The sequence below is a fragment of the Phyllostomus discolor genome, chromosome 6 (genome assembly GCF_004126475.2).
Source record: "Phyllostomus discolor isolate MPI-MPIP mPhyDis1 chromosome 6, mPhyDis1.pri.v3, whole genome shotgun sequence".
Classification (NCBI taxonomy): domain Eukaryota; kingdom Metazoa; phylum Chordata; class Mammalia; order Chiroptera; family Phyllostomidae; genus Phyllostomus; species Phyllostomus discolor.
In genome coordinates, this window is record NC_040908.2 from 137,533,470 (window position 1) to 137,553,944 (window position 20,475).

General features: G+C 37.0%; 1 protein-coding gene across 3 annotated transcripts in view; it reads left to right on the forward strand.

The window, feature by feature from the left end:
* The window catches only part of PRMT3 (protein arginine methyltransferase 3), a 108,726-nt gene extending 89,019 nt beyond the window's left edge, over positions 1 to 19,707 (forward strand). For 2 of the 3 annotated variants that reach the window (XM_028517213.2, XM_036029143.1), the window contains 3 exons: positions 725 to 775; positions 972 to 1,059; positions 15,024 to 15,603. In XM_028517213.2, the coding sequence (XP_028373014.1) occupies positions 725 to 775; positions 972 to 1,059; positions 15,024 to 15,133 (249 nt within the window). In that variant the 3' untranslated portion in view covers positions 15,134 to 15,603. Of the gene's footprint in view, positions 1 to 724; positions 776 to 971; positions 1,060 to 15,023 lie in introns of all 3 variants that reach the window. The other variant, XM_028517211.2, reaches the window with a different exon arrangement.
* The last annotated feature ends 768 nt before the right edge of the window (positions 19,708 to 20,475 follow it).

Here is a 20,475-nt window from a genome sequence, read left to right on the forward strand (position 1 = left end):
TTTTATTTGAGTACTATTGCTCATTTTCAGAAAAAAATAACATTTAAGTATTCCATTGATCTTATTGCAAAAATATTTATAGTAGTTCGCTTTCAAATCAGATGCACTGTATCAGAGGAAATTCAATGAGCAGTCTGTGTATAAACAAGTATGTTTTAGTTACTTATTGCCATGTAATGAACCACCCCAAAACTTAATGCCTTGAAGTTACAATCATTTAGATTTAGCTGTTTCTGATTCTGCAGTCTGCACTGCACTTGTCTACCAGTTTTTCTGCTGGTGTCCCCTGGGGTCTCTTCCACTGTGGCAGCAGCTTGGAAGGCTGGCTGGAGCCGGAGGGTCCGAGGTGGCTTACCTCATGTGGCAGCGTCGGTAGGAGATCCTGGATTGGCTGGGGCCCGAGCGGGCCTCTCCCTCTTCTCACAGTCTCCCACCGTTCAGCAGTCTTACTTCTCTAGTAGTCTCATTTCTCTAATAAAACACATTGATTGTTTGATTAGCCTTGTTACCCTTATTATGTTGTTTCTGTGGGACAGAAAAGCCAAATTATATTACTTTCTTTTTACTTAAAACATCCTTTCCAGGAAAAATGGTGATTTGCCCTAGTTTAAGAGGTGTCTGGTCTTTGAAGTGGTTTCTTACTTGCCATGTTTTAAAAGACTGAATAACAAATTATGTCATGTAATTAGTTTAATCATTTATTTTCCTTTTTTTTTTTAAATAGGCAGTTGCTGGCTACTTTGATATATATTTTGAGAAGAATTGCCACAACAGGGTAAGTATTTTGAATTGTCTCATAAGAATTAATTATGTGAAATACATTGTATTTTATTTTTGTGCCCCAAGGTATTTGATCATAAACATTTTGCTGTTGTAAGCAATTGGAGCTTGTATGTGATATAGTAGATTAATGTACCATGATATTAAATATCTTGTACTTCATCAGATATTTTTGAACTCTACCAATGCAGGTCATGTTCTCTACGGGCCCCCAGAGCACCAAAACACACTGGAAACAAACAATATTTCTACTGGAAAAGCCATTTTCAGTTAAAGCAGGTGAGAAAGAAAAATAAATGGGGGGGTATATTATTTATTTTGAAGTATACAGTATTCATTCATTCTACAACCACTTTTTATGTGCCCACTCTATTTGAAGCCTTTATAACATGCTGAAATAAGATGGCATATCACTTGATTAAAAAGGTAATTAATTTAAAGAAAGTTTTATTGAGTTTTTTGGAGTGACATTTTTTAATTAAAAAAGTTACCCAGGCTTCAAGTGTACAACTCCGGAACACATCCTCCGTACATTGCATCATGTGCTCACCACCCAGCGTCAGTCTCCTTCTGTCTCCGTTTGTCCCTCCTTCACCCTCTTCCATCTACCCAGCCTCTTCTCCTGACAGTCACCGCACTGTTGTCTGTGTCTGTTTCTTCACCCCTTCACCTTTTTCACCCAGCCCCCCAGCACTCCTCCCCTCTGACAGCTGTCAGTCTGTCCTCTGTATCCATGAGTCCATTTCAGTTTAGTCTTTTAGTTTATTTTGTTCATTAGATACCACAAAGAAGTAAAATCACATGATATGTGTCTTTCTCTGACCGGCTTATTCCACTTAGCATAATATTCTCCAGGTCCATTCATGCTGTCACTAAAGGTAAGATTTCCATTAAAGAAATAATTTAAAGGCCCTGGCCAGTGTGGCTTGATTGGAGCATTGTTCTATACACTCGAAGGTTGTGGGTTTGTATCCCAGTCAGGGCACATACCTAGATTGGGGTTTGACCCTTGGTCAGGGAGCATGTGGAGGCAACCGATCAATGTTTCTCTCTCATATCAGTGTTTCTCCCTCTCCCTCTCCCCTTTCCTCTTTCTAAAAGCAATGAAAAAATGTTCTTGGGTGAAAGGGGGGAAAAGTAATTTAAAGAAAACTTTTATTTAAAACCAATTTCTGCCAGTTAAAATTTATGTTACATATTATATAGCTCTTACTTTGAGTACCACAGAATATTTCAGAAAACTTTAAGTAATAACTAGTACTTACTAAGTTGCAAATGTAACCAAAAGGAATATTTTCCCAACTGAGTAAAGTTAAAGTAAAAATTAAAGAGACTGCTATTCAGCATTATCTTATTCAATGTACATTTGTCCAGAACGCAGCCCACTGTCTCCACCTCCTCAGATCCTACAGTGTTCAAGGACTGGTCACTCCTGCATTCCTTTGTTGTATGCCTCATTGATTGTGCACTTCTATGGTTCCCATAGTCCTTACGTGCTACACACTTAGCTCCAAAAGTTAGAATTTGATTATGAAACCTTTTCTAAAATTGAAGACTCATATTACACATGAGTGTTTTTGTCCCGCCTTTACTGAAAGCTTCCTGACTGTAGCAAAGCAGAATGTACAACAATCTTCAGTGAAAAGTTATTCAACATCACTAGTAACTCAGAGAAAAGATAATCAAAACTGTAAGACATTGTTTCTTATCTATCACTATGGGAAAAAATACATAAACTTTAACAGCGCCAAGTGCTGGCAATAATGTAGATAAAGGTAACTTTTATACTTTTCTGCTGGTGGTCTTAACTGGTACAACAACTTTGGAGAACAGTTTGATACCATCAAGTTAGATACAGATGTACCATCCCTATAACCACAGGGTTTTTTTAGGCAGATATTCTCACAGTCTCTCCCACAACCTGTGTACCGGAACTTTCACAGCAGTATGGTTTGTAGAAGTGAAAAATAAAAGCAATTCTAATGTCCATCAACAGAAGATAGATAAATATGGTAGTTGCATACAATAAAATATAGCAGATGAAATAAATCAAATATGTGTTCCTAAAAAGCAATATTGAACAAAAATGTTGCAGAATGATTCCTACAATATATACCATTTATATGACTTTTAAAAACACACACACACACACATAGTAAAAGCAAGAAGCAATACTTAAGAATGGTAACCACTGAATTCAGTGTAGTGCTTACCTTTGGAGAAGGAGAGAAATAAGATCAGGAAAGCCTAGGAAGGGGGCTCAGTGCCCTATAGGTGAACTATTTTTTTTAATTGAAGGAACTGTGGGAGAATGTTAATATTTGACAAAGCTGAGTAGTGGGTCCCAGGTAATCATTATATTATCCCCTATATGTTTAAAATATTTCATGAGGAACTAATGCCTGTCCTTCTCAAACTATTTCAAAAACTTCAAGAGGAGGAAAGAAGACTTCCAAGGTCTTTTTACAAGGACAGCATTACCCCAATTCTAAAACCAGATAAAGACACTAACTACAAAAAAGAAAATTATAGGCCAATATCCCTAATGAACATAGATGCTAAAATCCTCAACAAAATATTATCAGACCAGATCTAGCAATACATTAAAAAGATCATACACCAAAATCAAGTGGGATTTATTCTGGAAATGCAAGGTTGGTACAACATTTGCAAATCAATAAATGTGATATAAACAAAATGAAAGATAAAGATCACATGCATATCAGTAGATGCAGAAAAGGCATTTAATAAAATCCAGCACCACTTATGATAAATATAACTTTCAGTAAAATGGGAATCAAGGGATCATACCTCAATATAATAAAGGCCATATATGAAAGACCTATAGTCAACATCATACTCAATGGGCATGAACTAAAAGTATTGCTCCTAAGATGAGGAATAAGACAGGGATATCAGCTTCCACCACTCTTGTTCAACATAGTACTTCAAGTCCTAGCCATAGTGATCAGACAAGAAAAAGAAATAAAAGGCATTCAAATTGGAAAGGAAGAAATAAAACTGTCATTATTCGTAGATGATGTGATATTGTACATAGAAAACCTTAAAGACGCCACAAAAAAACTACCAGATCTAATAAATGAATTCAGCAAAGTAGCAGGGTACAAAATTAATATTTAGAAATTGGTGGCATTTTAATGCACCAATTATGAACTATCAGAAGGAGAAACTAAGAAAACAATCCCATTTACTATTGGAACAACAACGAAAAAATAAGGGACCTAGGAATAAATTTAACCAAGGAGGCAAAAGACCTGCACTTGGGTAACTATAGGACATTGAAGAAAGAAATTGAGGAAGATACAAATAAGTGGAAGCATATATTGTGTTCATAGATTAGAAGAATCAACATTATTATAATGTCCATACTGCCCAAAGCAATCTAGAGATTCAATGCAATATTAAAATATCAATAATATATTTCACAGAACTAGAGCAAATATTCCAAGAATTAATATAGAACCAAAAAAGGGCCCACATAGCCTTAGCAATTTTGAGAAAGAAGAACAAAATTAGAGGAATTACAATACCTAATATCAAACTGTACTATGAGGCCATTATAATCCAAACAACCTGGTACTGGCATAAGAAAGGCATATTGATCAATGGAACAGAACATAGAGCCCAGAAAAAAACCCACTCTATTGCATGCTCTTGCCTCCTTTGTCAAATATTAATTGGCCTTAATGGTAAAAACAGTCTCTTCAATTAATGACATTGGGGAAATTGGACGAGTACATGCAAACAAGTGTAATTAGACCACCATCTCAAACCATACACAAAAATAAACTCAAAATGGCTAAAAAACTTAAATGTACTTTTATGGTAAGTGAACCCATAAAAATCTTAGAAGAAAACATAGGCAATAAAATGTCAGACATCTCTTGTAGCAGTATATTTACTGATATATCTCCTAGGGCAAGGGAAAAAAATAACATGGGAAAAAATAAATAAATGGGACTACATCAAACTAAAAAGCTTCTGCATAACAAAAGAAATCAACAAAATGAAAAGGGAACCCACTTTATGGGAGAACATACTTGCCAATGATACATTTGATAAGGGGTTAATATCCAAAATATATGAAAAGCTTATACAACTTAACACCAGCAAGACAAACATTTTAATTTAAAAAAGAGCAAAGGGCCTGAGTAGACACTTCTCCAAAGAGGACATACAGATGGTCAGTAGACATATGAAAAAATGCTCAATGTTACTAATCACCAGAGAGATGCAAATTAAAACCACAATGAGGTAGTACCTCACGTCTGCTGGAATGACTGCCGTCAGTAAATCAAACAAATGCTGGCCAGGATGTGGAGAAAAGGGAACCCTTATGCGCTGTTGGTGGGGATGCAGACTGGTGCAGCCACGGTGGAGAATAGTGCAGAGTTTACTCTAATAATTAAAAATGGAACTGCCTTTTGACCCAGCAATCCCATTTCTGGAAATATATCCTGAGAACCCTGAAACACCAATTCCAAAGCATATATGCACCCCTGTGTTCATAGCAGTGTTATTGACAGTAGCCAAGATTCGGAAACAGCCCAAGTGCCCATCAGTAGATAAGTGGAAAAAATGCTGTGGTATATTTACACAATGGAATACTATGTGGCCATTAAAAAAAAATGAAGGAACTTATATCTTTTGCAACTGTATGGATGGACCTAGAGCTTATTATGCTAAGGGAAATAAAGCCAGTCAGAGAAAAACAAATGCAAGAGGGTCTCACTCATATGTAGAATTTGATGAACAAAATAGAAACAGAAGCATGGAACATGGAACAGACACAGCTATTGTTGGGGGTAGAGGGGACTGGATGAAAAAAGGTGAAGGAATTAGCCAAAAATCATACATGCGTAACCCATAGGCACAGACAACCGTGTGGTGATGGCCAGAGGGGAGGGGGGAGTAGGGGCTGGCTGGAGGTGGGCAAAGGGGAGGAAAGAATAGGGACATTTGTAATAGTGTCTGCATTAAAAATAAAGTTAAAAATATTCTACTTTTAAAAAAGAATGAAATGTTCCATAAAATTCTGTAGTTTGACTTCACTGTTGATGCATAAGTTGAATTCAGCAGACGCAGGTGAACTCTGTTGGAGTGAAGCCTTGTTGTCATTTCTCACTCGGAGTTGTGGTGCTGCGGAAGGAGAACCCAGACGGTGTCGCTTTTCTCCAGAAAGGCTGAGCACAGCAAATCTAAAATGAGGCAAACACAAATGGAAGCCTTTCACATTCTCGCTTCTTTGTTTGTTTTTGTGTAGCTCTGGTATTTGGACTGATGTTTAGGAACTTGAAAATGTGCTTTCTTCTTCACCATAACTAGTCTGTGGTTCTAATGCTAGAATTTTAAAGGCATTGTCAATTCATTTGTGTTTAATCTTGAGGAAGATTTAAGATGGCATTTGAAAATTCCCCTACCTAATTACAACAAAATATTATTTGATGTCTAGTAGAAATTTGAAATCCTAGCTGTTCCTTCCCTAGTCACTAGTACTCGATTCGACTTTTTCAGAATACTCTGAGGGGGGCGTGCGATCCTAATGTTGGCCCTCTGACACTCTCCGCATCCCGTTTCCTTCACTGCCACTGTGTGTGTTCTCGTATTAAATAGTAACGCCAATACATTACAAAATAGAATACCCTACAGTAGCACATCCTGAAGAAAGATTTGAAAGGAAGAGTTCAAATTAAGGAAAATGTGGTTATTCTCAGCCATGGAAGTATAAAGAAAGGATGGTGTAAGTACACAGGTATATCACCTTTTTTTTAGCCCCGCTAAGCCCCTGATGGTGATACTAATGAATAGAAGCCAAAAGTTGTGGGGCAGAGTGCTGAAGAGGACGTGCTAATCAGAAAATCTACACAGGCTGTAGATTTGTTGAGTTTTAAATGAGCACTTAGGATGTGCTGTGTAGATGAAATGCCTGAGATCAGGCAAAGCAGCTGGATCAGCTGTGAACCAGCCACTTCTCAGAGTTTACACAGAGCTGTGGTATTTAAGTTCCCACCAGCTATGTTAGGAGTCCATCTGGACCCTGTACAGCAGAGATTCCAGAAGGACTATAGCTTCATAGGGGGACATACTATCCCTAGAGTAAAGGCTACTTTGCATGCTCCTTAATGGAGCTTTACAGCAAGCCTTGAAAGGGAAAAAGTGAGCCATAAGTAATGTTAATGGCGACAAAGGAAAAAACCAAAAGCCAGACACTCAGCAACATAAAATTCATAATGGCCAGCATTCAGTCAAACACTGAATAGAAACAAGTGATGGAACTGACACTCAAGCATGTTGAAACATATAACTGCTTTCATAGGAACATAGTAAAATACGAAAAGGTATGTAAAATCTAAATAGAACTTCTAGGGATGAAAATCACAGTATCTGTGAAGATGTCATTTGATGGAATTAATGGCAGAAGAAAAGATCAATGAACTTGAAGATATAACAATAAATGTATAAAAAGTGAAATAGGGAAAAAAACCTATTTTTTAAAATGAATGTATCCACAGTAACCTGTAGGAACACAGAAGTATTCAAATGTAATTGTAGAAGTTCGTGGAAGAAGTAGGGGCAGAAAATACATGTGAAGAAATAATAATGGCCGATTTTCTTATGTTCGATGAAAACTATAACACACAGATGGAAGAAACCCAGTGAACCCCAAGTAGGATCAATGCAAAGAAAATTAACACCAAAACACATCATAAATAAAATGCTGATTAACAGTGATAATATGGGTCTTTAATTTTTTTAAGGTTTTATTTATTTATTTTTAGAGAGAGGGAAGAATAAGAGGGAGAGAAACATCAATGTGCGAGAGAAACATTGATCCATTGCCTCTCGTAAGCCCCCAGCCAGGGACCTGGCCTGCAGCACAGTCATGTGCCCTGACTGGGAATCAAACTGGCGACCTTTCTGTCTGCAGGCTGGCGCTCAATCCACTGAGCCACACCGGCCAGGGAGATAATTTATTTTAATCTTAAAATTATTCAGAGAAAAAGGAAACATAGAAGAACAAAGAATAACTTCAAAATACTCACCAGAAATTATGTAAGCCAAATGATAATCAAATGACATTTTCAAAGTGCTAAAACCAACCTGTCAACCTAGATTCTATAAACTGTTCCAGAAGTTTATATATATAAATATCTCTCTCTATATATAATACTTCTATATATATAGCAATTATTCCAGAAATACTGAAATCACTCATCTCCAGCAGACCAGCAATAGAAGATATATTAAAGTAAGTTCTTCAAATGAAGGGAAAAGATCAAGTGGAAACTTGGATCTAAACAAAATGGAAAATACCAGAAATGGTAGATGTATGAGTATATAAAAAAGCTTTTTTTATGTCTTTTTTAAAATTTCTTAAAAGATAATTGACTATTTAAAGCAAAAGAATGTATTGTGGATTTCAGAACATATGGAGAAAAAATATTTAGCAATGGTAAAAAAAGAAAATGAGAAATTGGTAATATAGTATATAGTTCTTTTTTTAAAAGATTTTATTTACTTATTTTTAGAGGGGAAGGGAGGGAGAAAGAGAAGGAGAGAAACATCAATGTGCAGTTGCGTTTTGTGCGCCTCCTACTGGCAACCTAGCTCGCAACCCAGGCATGTGCCCTAACTGGGAATCAAATCAGTGACTTTTTGGTTTGCAGGCTAGCATTTAATCTACTGAGCCACACCAACCAGGGTATATTGTATAGTTCTTACACTATAAAGGCTACATACTGTGTTTTCAACCATGTAACATTCTGGAAAAGGCAAAAATATGAAAGTAGTAAAAAGATCAGTGGTTGCTGGGAGTAGAGAATACAGATACACAGAGCACAGAGGATTTTTTGGGCAGTGGAAATACTCCCCATGATATTATAATGACAGATACATGTCATTATACCCTAAGGTAAATTACAGGCTTTTGATTATTATGATGTGTGGTTACAATGGAGGTTAATCCTTGGTTAAAAAAAATGTGCCATTCCAATGAGTGATGCTGATAACAGGAGGCTATGTGTGTCGGGGGGCAAGAGGATATGGGATACCTCTGTACCTTCCTCTCAATTTGCTGTTAACCTAAAACTCTAAAAAAATATTTTTAATAAATATGAATGGTCTAAGCATGCCAATTAAAATGCAGAAATAAACTGAATAAAGGCAAGAGCAAAGTAAATGCTGTCTACGGAAAACACATTTAAGTATGAAGGCACAGTGAGTTCAGTTCCAGGTGAGATGATACCAGCACATTCCGTATCTCACCCACCCAGTGCAGCTTTAAAACCAGAATGTGCAGAACAGATTTGCGATCTCTGGAAAGGAAACGATAGCAGATCATTTGGAAGGGAAGACCAGAATTTGAAGTATCACTGAACTAGTGATAAATTACGGTTTATTTTCCTCCAGTATTCCCCAACTTGGACTTTAAACAGCGTGAAACCTGGAGAAGGGTATCATCGGGCGGAGCTCCCGAAGGAGCCCTCTAATTCTAGCTTGAGGAATCAAAAAAACATCTCCTGCTGCTCACAGAGTGGGGGAAATACCCGTTCTCCTTCTCTCTGTTCTCTCATACTGCCCTCCCCTGATCATTTTGCCATGGCAGCAGCAGCAGCAGTGGCAGCATTGGGGTCCCACAGACTCCTTCATCTCTGAGGGGCACTAGGTAAATGAGCAGGTGTGACAGTGTTCCAATTCAATTTTATTTACAAAAACAGGTTGCCAACCTCAAAATGTTTCCATAAGACAAATTTCCAGGCCCAAATTGCTTTATTGCAAATTCTCCCAACCACTTCAAGAAGAAAAACACCAGTTCTACACAGGTTCTTCCAGAAAAATAGAGCTACATAATTTTATGAGGGCAGTATTACCTTGATACCAAAAACTAGACAAACATAGTATAGGAAAATTAAACCACAGACCAAGTATCCCTTATGAATATAGATGCATGAGTCTTCAAGAAAATACTGGGAACCGAATCCAGCAATATTATAAAATGAACAGCACCATGACCATATTTGAGATGGAGGAATTAATCCAGGGATGCAGGGCTTATTCAGTATTTTTTAAGTCATTTAATGTGATCCATGCAGTTAACAATCTAAAGAAAAACCACATGATCACATCAATGGATACAGAAAAATAATTTGGTAACATTAAATGTCCATTCATGATAAACACTCAGGCAAACTGCAAATAGAAGAGAACGTTCACACCCTGGTGAAGGCACCCACACAAAGTCTGCTGCGAACATCATGCTGAACGGAGAAAGTCTGAAGGCTTTCCCCCATGTCTGGGATGAGGCTCATTCTGACCTCTCCTGCTCTCTTAATGTTGGAAGTGTAAGACAGTACAATGAGGGACAGAAAGAACTAAAAGTCATTGGAAAGGAGGAAATAAAACCATCATTATTTACAGATAACACGATTGCGTATATAGAAATTCTAAGGAACCTACCATAAAAACTGCAGAATTTAGTGAGTGAATTTATTTAGCAAGGTAGAAATAGGCTGACTCTAAAATTTACATGCAAATATAAAAGACCTAGAGTAGCCAAACAATTTTGAGGAAGAACCATATTGAAATCCTTTAACTATGTGATTTCTAAACTTACTAAAAAGTTACATTAACCCAGACAGTATAGTATTGCTATACACTATAGATAGACATATAGCTTAATATAACAAATAGAGAATAATCCAGAAATAGACCCTTAGTGTCTAGAAAGTAATATGACAAGATTTTTTAATAATTAAAATTTTATAAACATTTATACAGTTATTCTGCCTAGATTTTGTGTGTATCTGTATTGTCAGTAATAGTAAATCTTTGAGGGGGGTGTGGGGATAATGATCAAACTAGCCCTTGTGAGTAAACTTGATATTTAGAAAGTAGGAAAGACAATGTGAATAGGAAATTTCTTAGACAAAGAATTCTACATTTGGCCAAAAGCAAAATGGAACTATAAAATAATGAGCCTAGTTTATGTTTTGTTTGTTATTTTATTCACAATGTAGATTTAAAAAAAAAAGTTCCAAAAGAGGTGCTTTAAGCATCCGAGCACTTCCAGCGCTGCGGGAGGAAGAATGAGTGCTCTCGAGGGGGCTAGAGGACACTTACTTCAAGGCTAGATTCAGGGTGTGTGTTTTTACCTTTAAAAATAATGTAGTTTTACTGTACAAACTTATATGGTAGTGTTTACTTTAAAAAACCCCAACATTTTCATATTATTTGGCTTTGGGAATATGACTAAAATCAAGCTCTTTATATATACCTAGGAAGCTTTTTTTTAAAAATGGAGAATCCATTTACTTTTTTTCTTTTATTTTTTTTAACTCTATGCTGTTATAGTGAAAATAATGAATTTTTATTTTTTCCTCTTTTGGGGAAATGAAATTTCATTGCTGTGGAAGAAACAGTTTTTAAAAACCACTGAATTTAAACCACATGAAATTGACTTTCTTCATGATTGAACTGTAACGCTGCTTTGTGGTATACTAACAGACATCTGCCGATGATTAAAACAGGGTAGTACAGCTCAGCTCCACAGAGAACGTCCTTTGTCGCTCTCACCACAGTGTACACACTTAACATCATCAGTCATTTTATATCTATTTGACACTGATTAATTACTCCGATCCATTCTGATGTGGCAGCCACTGCCTTGACTCTTCAGTCAGGCTTAACAATTGAAGGGAGTTCAGCAGTGTGAAATATGTATTTATTACTGTGACCTTTGTGCTGTTTAATTAACTTAAATAGATGCTGTTTGCACCCTCATTTTGAAATTTAAGTTTATTATAAAACTAGCTCTTTTATTTGTATTTTGTTTTAAGACCTGAAAATTATACTGAGCTTATAAGGCAATGTTACTCAGACAATGTCATGTCTGAATAATCTGAAATTATTCAGATGTTTTCTTTGTATAATATTGATGCTTAAAACTTTTTTTGTAATAATTTAGCAAAAGTATCCATTACTAATTCATCTTGACTTGGGCTGTATGTATACACTGAGGAATGCATAGAGCTCCTGTAGGCATATCCTTTCAACCCGAAGTGAAGAATTTGATAACCTGCTTTATAAGGACCATGGAACATTCCTATTTTGATCCTTATGCTAAGGATCGAATAGAACATTTACAAACAAGGCAACTTACATTTTTTTAACACTTCTAAGGCAACTAAAATCAAAAAGGAGCAACCATTAGGGCACACACACCAAAAGGAAGTATTTGTAAAAATACCTCACATAAACAAGAAAGCCCAACGAATTTTTTTAAGATGGTGGTTAAACATACAAAATGATACCCATCACCACTGATCATCACTGAAATGCAAATTAAAGCAATCAGATTCTGATAGTTGTTTATCTCAATAACAAAGGTGTTTTTATTGTTTTATTTTTATGTATTCATTTGATCATTTATTTATTCCGGAATAAAAGAAAGTCTTTTGTTGGAGTGGGAGACAGACACACAGGTAGTATTTTTTGATGGGATCTCCCTGCTGAGGGAGGCCCCCGAGTGGGGGCCACAGCACAGGAGGACAGTGGCAAGGCTAGTGCCAGGTGCTGGGGCCCCATGGACTGGAGGAAGATAGTTTTGTTTTTGTTTTTTTTTAAGTATATTTTATTGATTATGCTGTTACAGATATCCCAGTTTTTCCCCCTTTGCCCCCCTCCCCTGGTGCCCCCCTCTACCTGGTTCCCCCCTTCCCTCCACAATCCCCCACCTTACTTCGAGTCCATGGGTTGTTCATTAAGTTCTTAGCCTTTTCCATTGCCTATACTGTTCTTACCATCCCCCTGTCTATTCTGTACCCACCCAGTTATGCTTCTAAATCTCTATAGCTTTTCCCCCATTCTCTCCCTTCCCCTCCTAGCTGATAACCCTCCAAATGATCTCCATATCTGTGATTCTATTCTTGTTCTAGTTGTTGCTTAGTTTGTTTTTGTTTTTCAGATGTGTTCAGAGTGGTATAGCTATAGACTGTTTTTGTTTTTATTTTTTAGATTCAGCCGTTGAGAGTTGTGAGTTTGTTATCATTTTAATGTTGATAGTTTTGATCTTCTTTTTCCTAAATAAGTCCCTTTAACATTTCATACAATAAGGGCTTGGTGATGATGAACTCCTTTAGCTTTACCTTGTCTGGGAAGCACTTTATCTGTCCTTCAGTTCTAATTGATAGCTTTGCTGGATAGAGTAATCTTGGTCGTAGGTCCTTGCTTTTCATCACTTTGTGTAGTTCTTGCCACTCCCTTCTAGCCTGTAAAGTTTCTTTTGAGAAATCAGCTGATAGTCTTATAGGAACTCCTTTGTAGATACCTCTCTGCCTTTCTCTTGTTGCTTTAAAGATTCTCTTTTTATCTTTAATCTTTGGCCCATTTTTTAATTGGATTGTTTATCTTCCTGATGTTGAGTTGTATGAATTCTTTATATAGTTTAGAGATTAAACCCTAGTCTGATGTGTCATTGGCAAATATGTTCCCCCATACAATATGCTCCCTTTTCATTTTAATGATGGTTTCTTTAGCCGTGCAGAAGCTTTTTAATTTGATGTAGTGTTTCCCTTAAGACCAGGACTGAGACAAGGGTGTCCACTTTCACCACTCTTAGTCAGCATAGTATTGGAGGTCCTAGCCGCAGAAATAAAAGGCATCCAAGTTGCAGAGGAGGAAGTAAAACTGTCATTATTTGCAGATGACATGGTAGTATGCATAGGAAACCCTGTAGTCTCCATAATGTAGTCTCCAATAGTCCCCAGTCTGCTGGGCCTAAATGAATCCAGCAAAGTACTGGATACAACGTCTGTACTCAGAAATCGATGGCATTTTTGTACACCAACAATGAACTATCAGAAAGAGAAACTAAGAAAAAAAAATCCTATTTACTATAGGAGCAAAAAATAAAAATAAAGTACCTAGTAGTAAATTTAAGCAAAGATGTAAAAGACCTGTACTTGGAAAACTACAGAATGCTGAAGAAAGAAATTGAAGAAGATACAAATAAATGGAAGCAAACATCCTGTCCATAGATTGGAAGGATAGTTTTGAGTAGAATTCCCAGTCATTTTATATGGAGTCTCACTGTGTTCCTCCAGATAGCGAAGCTCTACCCAATGCTACTTGGTGTGATCTTACTCCTGCTAAAGCAAGTAATGGGACCAGCTACAACTTAGCCATCTCTTTCATTATTTCTAAATGGCCCTTGGTAAATAAATGGGAAAAAAATCTTAAATGAGAAGTATTTGTACTAAAAAAAGCATATGTGTATCATATATGATATATATGATATAATTCCATTTTGGAGTAAAATAAAGTTTGGAGCATACAGTGTAAGTTTTTAGGGAGTCCATTTTTACCTTTGAACAAATATATAATTGTTTCATGTTAACTGTTCGGCCTGTGTAAGTTCTGTTTTCCAGTTTACAATGTTGGTAGCTTCAACGCTAACAGCCTTGCCATGTGGCTCTACAAAATTCAAATTCAAATTTTCTCAACTATAATTTTCAGTTCCTGAGAATGTCCTTCCCTGAGGGCTCTCTGTAATGTTTTTTCTCCCTTAAATGCCATTCCATGTGCCTGCCTTAAGTTAACAAGGACTTTAGTCCTCAGATAATTCTCTCATTAATTCTTGTGAAACATTGCCTTTCACTACCTTTTGTTCATCCCCAGTTTTCACTTCAACACACTTAGACATAAACCTGTTGTAATTGTTGATATAGCTATTTCTTACCCTTGACCTCAGGTGAACTCTTGGAGGGCAGGAATGACATCTTGTATTTTTCTACGTGCTCAGACTCACCATAGGACCTCATACTCAGGAGTCCAGTAAAACTGCTCCCCAACCCTGCACGGCCACTGTAATGTTGCTCTTTCACACGGATTTGACAATTGAAACATTTTTGAAAACTAGTGAAACAGCCCTGGCTGGTGTGTTTCAGTGGGTTGAGCACTGGCCTGCAAACCAAAGGGTCACCAGTTTGATTCCCAGTCAGGGCACATGCCTGGGGTATGCAGGAGGCAACCACACATTGATGTTTCTTTTCCTCTGCTTCTCCCTCCCTTCCCCTCTGTCTAAAAATAAATAAATAAAATCTTTTTAAAAAACTAGTGAAACATCTTATAACAAAAAAAGAGAACTACAGGTGTACATTATTACTTTTCTTCTAGACTGTTTTCCTTGAATTCTTACACATATTTTTTTTGCCTTTCTTCTATAGGTGAATCCTTGAAAGGAAAGATCACAGTCCACAAGAATAAGAAAGACCCACGTTCTCTGATTGTGGCCCTCACACTGAATAATTCGACGCAGACTTACGGTCTCCAGTGACGAAGCCACTTGCAGTTTTTCTTGTGGGGGTGGGATGGGTTTTCTGCGAGGACGTGGATGATGGGTCCTTTCCTCATGAGTCTCCTCAATAGGCTCGTGGTAGGAATCCAGTGTAATCCAGCTAAAGAAGGGAACTCACTGATTCTGCTGGTCCACCTACGCAATCGCATTATGGAAGTCTGGTCAGTGAGATCTAACCAACTGTAACCCTTACGTTAAGTTGAGCTATATTGAAAATCATTTAAATTGTCCTAAATTTGGAACAGAGATAGTCTTTTCTTGTTTTTCAAAAGTTTCCTGCTATACATTTTACACACTAGTTATTACTTAGTTATTTGGGTAATATTTTATTAAACTAGTAACTGTACACAAGGTGTTACACATTTTATTGCAATTTCCTCTCTAAGGAAGAGCAGTTTTTAATAGTATTATTTGTTAGATTATCAGGATATAATAAAGACCAAGTGTAAAGACTAGAATATGGAAAAGTACATCACATAAATCATATTTGAAGACAGCTTAGTTGATTATAATTCTGTAGTTCTCATTTTGTAGCTTATTCCCTTTTTGCAAATATTCTTTAGCCATTTATTTTTCTAGGATTGCCCAGGAAATCTAATTTCAATATGTCTGTTCTAGGTTTCATAAAAGTTTTTAAAGATCGGGGTAAATATATGCTTATTTACTAACAGTACTTCTTCAAACTAGATTTTTGTGCAAAGTTAAATGTGTAACTGTATGTTACTCTTTATAATTGTGTCATTTATAGTTGACTCAGTTTGAAATGCAGAATAGAAACCATTTATAAAACATGTACAATAACCATTAGCATTAAATAAAAAGACAGTTCAAAATATTAAGGCCTTTTATAAAATCAGAGGCATTTAAAACAAGTTTTTTAAAAATGTTTTATTAAAATGTAATCAACATACAATATTATATTAGTTTCAGGTGTACAACATAGTGATTTAACATTTATTACATACCTTACAATGTGATCCCCACAGTAAGTCCGATAGCCGTCTGTCCCCATGAAACGCCACCGTTGTATGATTGACTGTCTTCCCTGTGCTGTGTGCTGCCTTGCTGTGGCTTATTCATTGTATAACCGGAAGTTTGTACCTCTTATCCTCCTTTACCATTTTTAATTATTCTCCCCTCCCTCTCCTCTCTGGCAACCATCTGTTCTCTGTATCTATGAGTCTGTTTTTGTTTTGTTTTATTTTTTAAATTCCACATATAAATCATATGCTGTGTATCTTTCCCTGTCTGACTTACATGTTTCATTTACTGTGGTACCTTCTAGGTCCATCCATGTTGCCACAAATGGTAAGGTTTCATGTTTGTTTGTTTGTTTGTAATTTCTGAGTAATATTCCATTGTGTATATATACCACCTCTTCTTTGTCCATTCATTTATTTTTGGCCACCTAGGTTGCTTCCATATCTTGGCTGTTGTAAATAATACTGCAGTGAACATAGGGGTTGCAAATATCTTTTCAAATTAGTATTTTTCTTTTCTTTGGATGGATACCCAGAAGGGAATTTCTGGGTCTTATGATAGTTCTGTTTTTAATTTTTTGAGGACTCTCCACACTTTTCCGTACTGGCTGCATCAGTTTATAATTCGAAAAATAGGGCAAGAGGGTTCACTTTTCTCCACATCCTCACTAACACTTGTTATTTATTTTTTTATACTAGCCATTCTTGTAGGTGTGAGGTGGTACCTCATTGTGGCTTTGATTTGCATTCCCTGATGATTAGTGATGTTGGGCATCTCTTCACAGGTTCATACCTTTGTTGGCCATTTGCATGTCTTTGGAGAAATGTTCATTCAGGTCCTCTCCCCATTTTTAAATTGGATTATTTGGATCATTTTGATGTTAATAAACAAGTCTTAAGAAAAAAGTTGCTTTTGAGAAAGCCAGGGATCTTTAAAGAAAGGTGGGTCACATGCTTCTTTTCAGTTCACCCACTGTTTTTTAAATTTTATTTTATTTTTTTCAAAACAACACATGCACAAGACAACATGGCATAGTGATGAGAAGCATGCGCTCTGGAGTCAGTGCCTAGGTCAAAGCCTTGGCTCGAGCTCTTACTTGCTGTGTGATCTTAGTCACATTCCTTAACCTCTCTCTTCCTCCGTGAATGTGCCAATTCATGACCTAATACGTTTCAAGTACTTACTTAGATCAGTAGTTGACAGTCAGTGCTAGGTGTATAATAGCGTCATCTCATACAGTCAAGGACCCCTCCCAAAGAGTACATGGCATTTACATTAGAGCAGTCAGAGAACTGTCAGCCTCATTAAGTACTACCTAATACATGGATGGGTGGGAAGACTGCAACAGAAATTAATATTTTAATATAGCAAGTATTGTACCAAAAAGAAATAAATAGTCTTTTGGTCTTTCTAAGAGAACTAGACTTCTACCGATGAGAAAATCAACCCCTTCAAATGATGGTGTTTCAGACCGTAGTCTCTAAGAAAGAGAAGTTGAGGAAGGAGAGAAGACTTCTCCTTTCACTGGGTTAAACCAACCAGCTTGTTCCCACTGTGGGTTTGAATTCAGACCATCACTGGGAATGTGTGGTACAGATGGTACAGCCCAGAGTACTTGAAATTTTGTCTGGAATGGCTTCACGTACAGATCTGAGTACAGTGGGGTGATAAAAGTAAGGAAGTCCATAAGAAGACACAATGGATTTTTAAAGTAACCAAAAACCATGTAATTTTAGGGTATTTTTTCTTTCTTGTAAGTGCATAACACTTTCTGCTACTTCAAAAAGTATTTATCAAAAATGATTACTTTTCAAAACTCATTTGATTTTCATAGCATTTTTACCCAGTGGCTCTTGATTTTTTTTCCCTCCTAGTCATAGCTAGCCCAACCATATCCTGTTTGTTTCAGTTAGCCATCCCGGGCTAGAACATTCTAATTTGTATACCTAAATATTTTGTAAGAATATAAGAGTCCAAATGTTAGCTCTTCGTTTGGAATCTGCCATTAAACTTCTGTGAAAAATAAGTACTTCATCACCCTTGACGATGAAAAATATAATGTCCTTTCATACTGTGGTAGATGGGCATTTGTGGTTAGCAAGTTATTCTATCCAAGAATTTTATTTCCATTAAGATGATAACATTTTTCTTCTGTTTTCTTTTGTGGAAACTCACATGATTATGTTGTAATGTGTGGAGTTCATCCAAGCATAACGGTCATCTCTTGAGTAAAGAACTATTTTCTGAACAGAGCATTTTAGGAGTGGATCCAAGAAAACAGAGCTCTTGAAGGCGTACAGCGTTGCACAAAGTGGCCCATTAAGTATCCCCAGCTTCTGGGGACACAAATTAGTCAGGGAGCTGTCTGTCATTTAACCCTTAAAGAATCTCTGTTTGAGGTGTAGGGTGGGTAATTCTGGTCCTAGAGTTACTTAATTTTTATCACAATCTAGATTAACCGATATGGTCCACCTGTGTCTTTCAGCATTCTACCTCTCTCACTTCTTAAAATGGAGTATCTAAACTGTGTCGTGCGGCCCTGGCCAGTGTGGTTGAGTTGGTTGGAACGTCATCCCATACTGCAAAGGGTTGGGGTTCGACTGCTGATCAGGGCACATACCAGGGTAGTGGGTTCAATCCCTGGTCCGGGCACGTGTGGGAGGCAACCAGTTGATGTTTCCCTCTCACATTGATATTTCTCTCTCCCCCCTTCCTCTCTCTCTAAAATCAATAAACATTTTTTTAAAAAGTGTTGTAATGAAATGTGTGAAGTTACCAACTTGAGACCAGTTCACGCTGGTCTCACCAGTCATGCTATCGAGTGCAGGAATTATAGTAATGACACTGCTAAGAGCATTCAACAGGGGAGATTAAAAGGGGGAATATGCCATGTAGTGCCTGCTGGCCGTGCCAAAAATGACCATTCCGGCTGCTGGACGGTAGCATATACCTGAAACATCCAAGTATTCAGATCTTTCTCTGCAGCAGAGTATCTCCAGAGTTTGGAGTTCCAGTGTGTGGTGAAAGTCAAAGTCAAGCATCACCCACTGCAGGGTCGACAGACGACAGCCTGGGGCCATATTCAACTTCCTGCAAATTTTGGTGAATAAAACTGTATTGGAGCAGAGATAGCTAATACCGTAGGTAGAATATTTCCTTGTGTGACTCATTAGTGGCCACAGCAGAGAAGTTACATACAATAGAACACAGATTACAAGAACTATGCTTTGAAAACAAATGGGGAGCTGAGCAACTGGAGGTACTCTATGAAGACTTAGAGGACGGACCAAGACATCCTGATGTTTTTTATAAGTACAGTATTTATATATTTGAGAAAGACCAGAGAAATGTGCAAACAGAATTTATCAAAGGTAGAGACTTTTACTTGAAAGAATGACTGACAATCAGTGGCAGACATTGTCCTACAAAAGAAAAGAGTGAGGTTATTCAAACAAAACAACTGATAGGATTTTTTGCTAATGATAAAATTCAAATGAGAATTTTGGAAAACATGTATCCATCACCGTGAGCTTGCCAGTTGTTAAAAAGACAGGTGAGTGATGGAAGGGCGGGGGAAATTTTTTTTCTCTCCTTTTATGTTCTCATTGGGAACTTCTATAACAAAAGACAGATTAACAAGAGAAAAGCATACAAATTTATTTAACATAAGTTTTGCATGACACAGGAGCCTTCCTAGGGAAATAAATGAAGACCTGAAGAAACAGCAGGACCTGTTTTTATGCTAGGTTTGCTAAAGAGTGTCAAATTGTGGGAAGAATGACAGGGCAAAGGTAAGTAGCAAGGCCTGTTCATTCTGATTCCTCTCCCTTAATTTTTGGAGATACTCCATCCCCCCTGGTATAGGGTGGGCACCACTCACATAAGGGTTTTATGACCTGCTTCATGGGAAGATCAGCAAGTCCTTCCTGAAGGGGAAGAAATCGTGAAAACATCAAATATGTTTGTTCTAATGGCAGCTGTTGAACACTGTGGGTTCACCTGTTTACTGAAAAGCTACGGGTCGCAGGAAGAGCTAACAAAATTTAAAAAATTCAAAGAACTTCATGATTCAGCGAACTAATATTCCTCTCTCCCCCCCAAAAGTACATAATGTTACAAATATTTGTTCAAAGGGCAAGATAAACCCCTGGATTCTAATGAAAAAAAAAAAAAGTTTATTGATTAAGGCTTTACATTGCAACTGACCTTTAAGAAACTACTACTTGTCAAGTTTGGGCTTAGTATTGAAGATTTATATGAGGCCGTATTTTCTTCATATATCTTGACCAAAACAACATGCAACAAACTGAATGCAGAAGCAGTTATGAGAATCCAGCTGT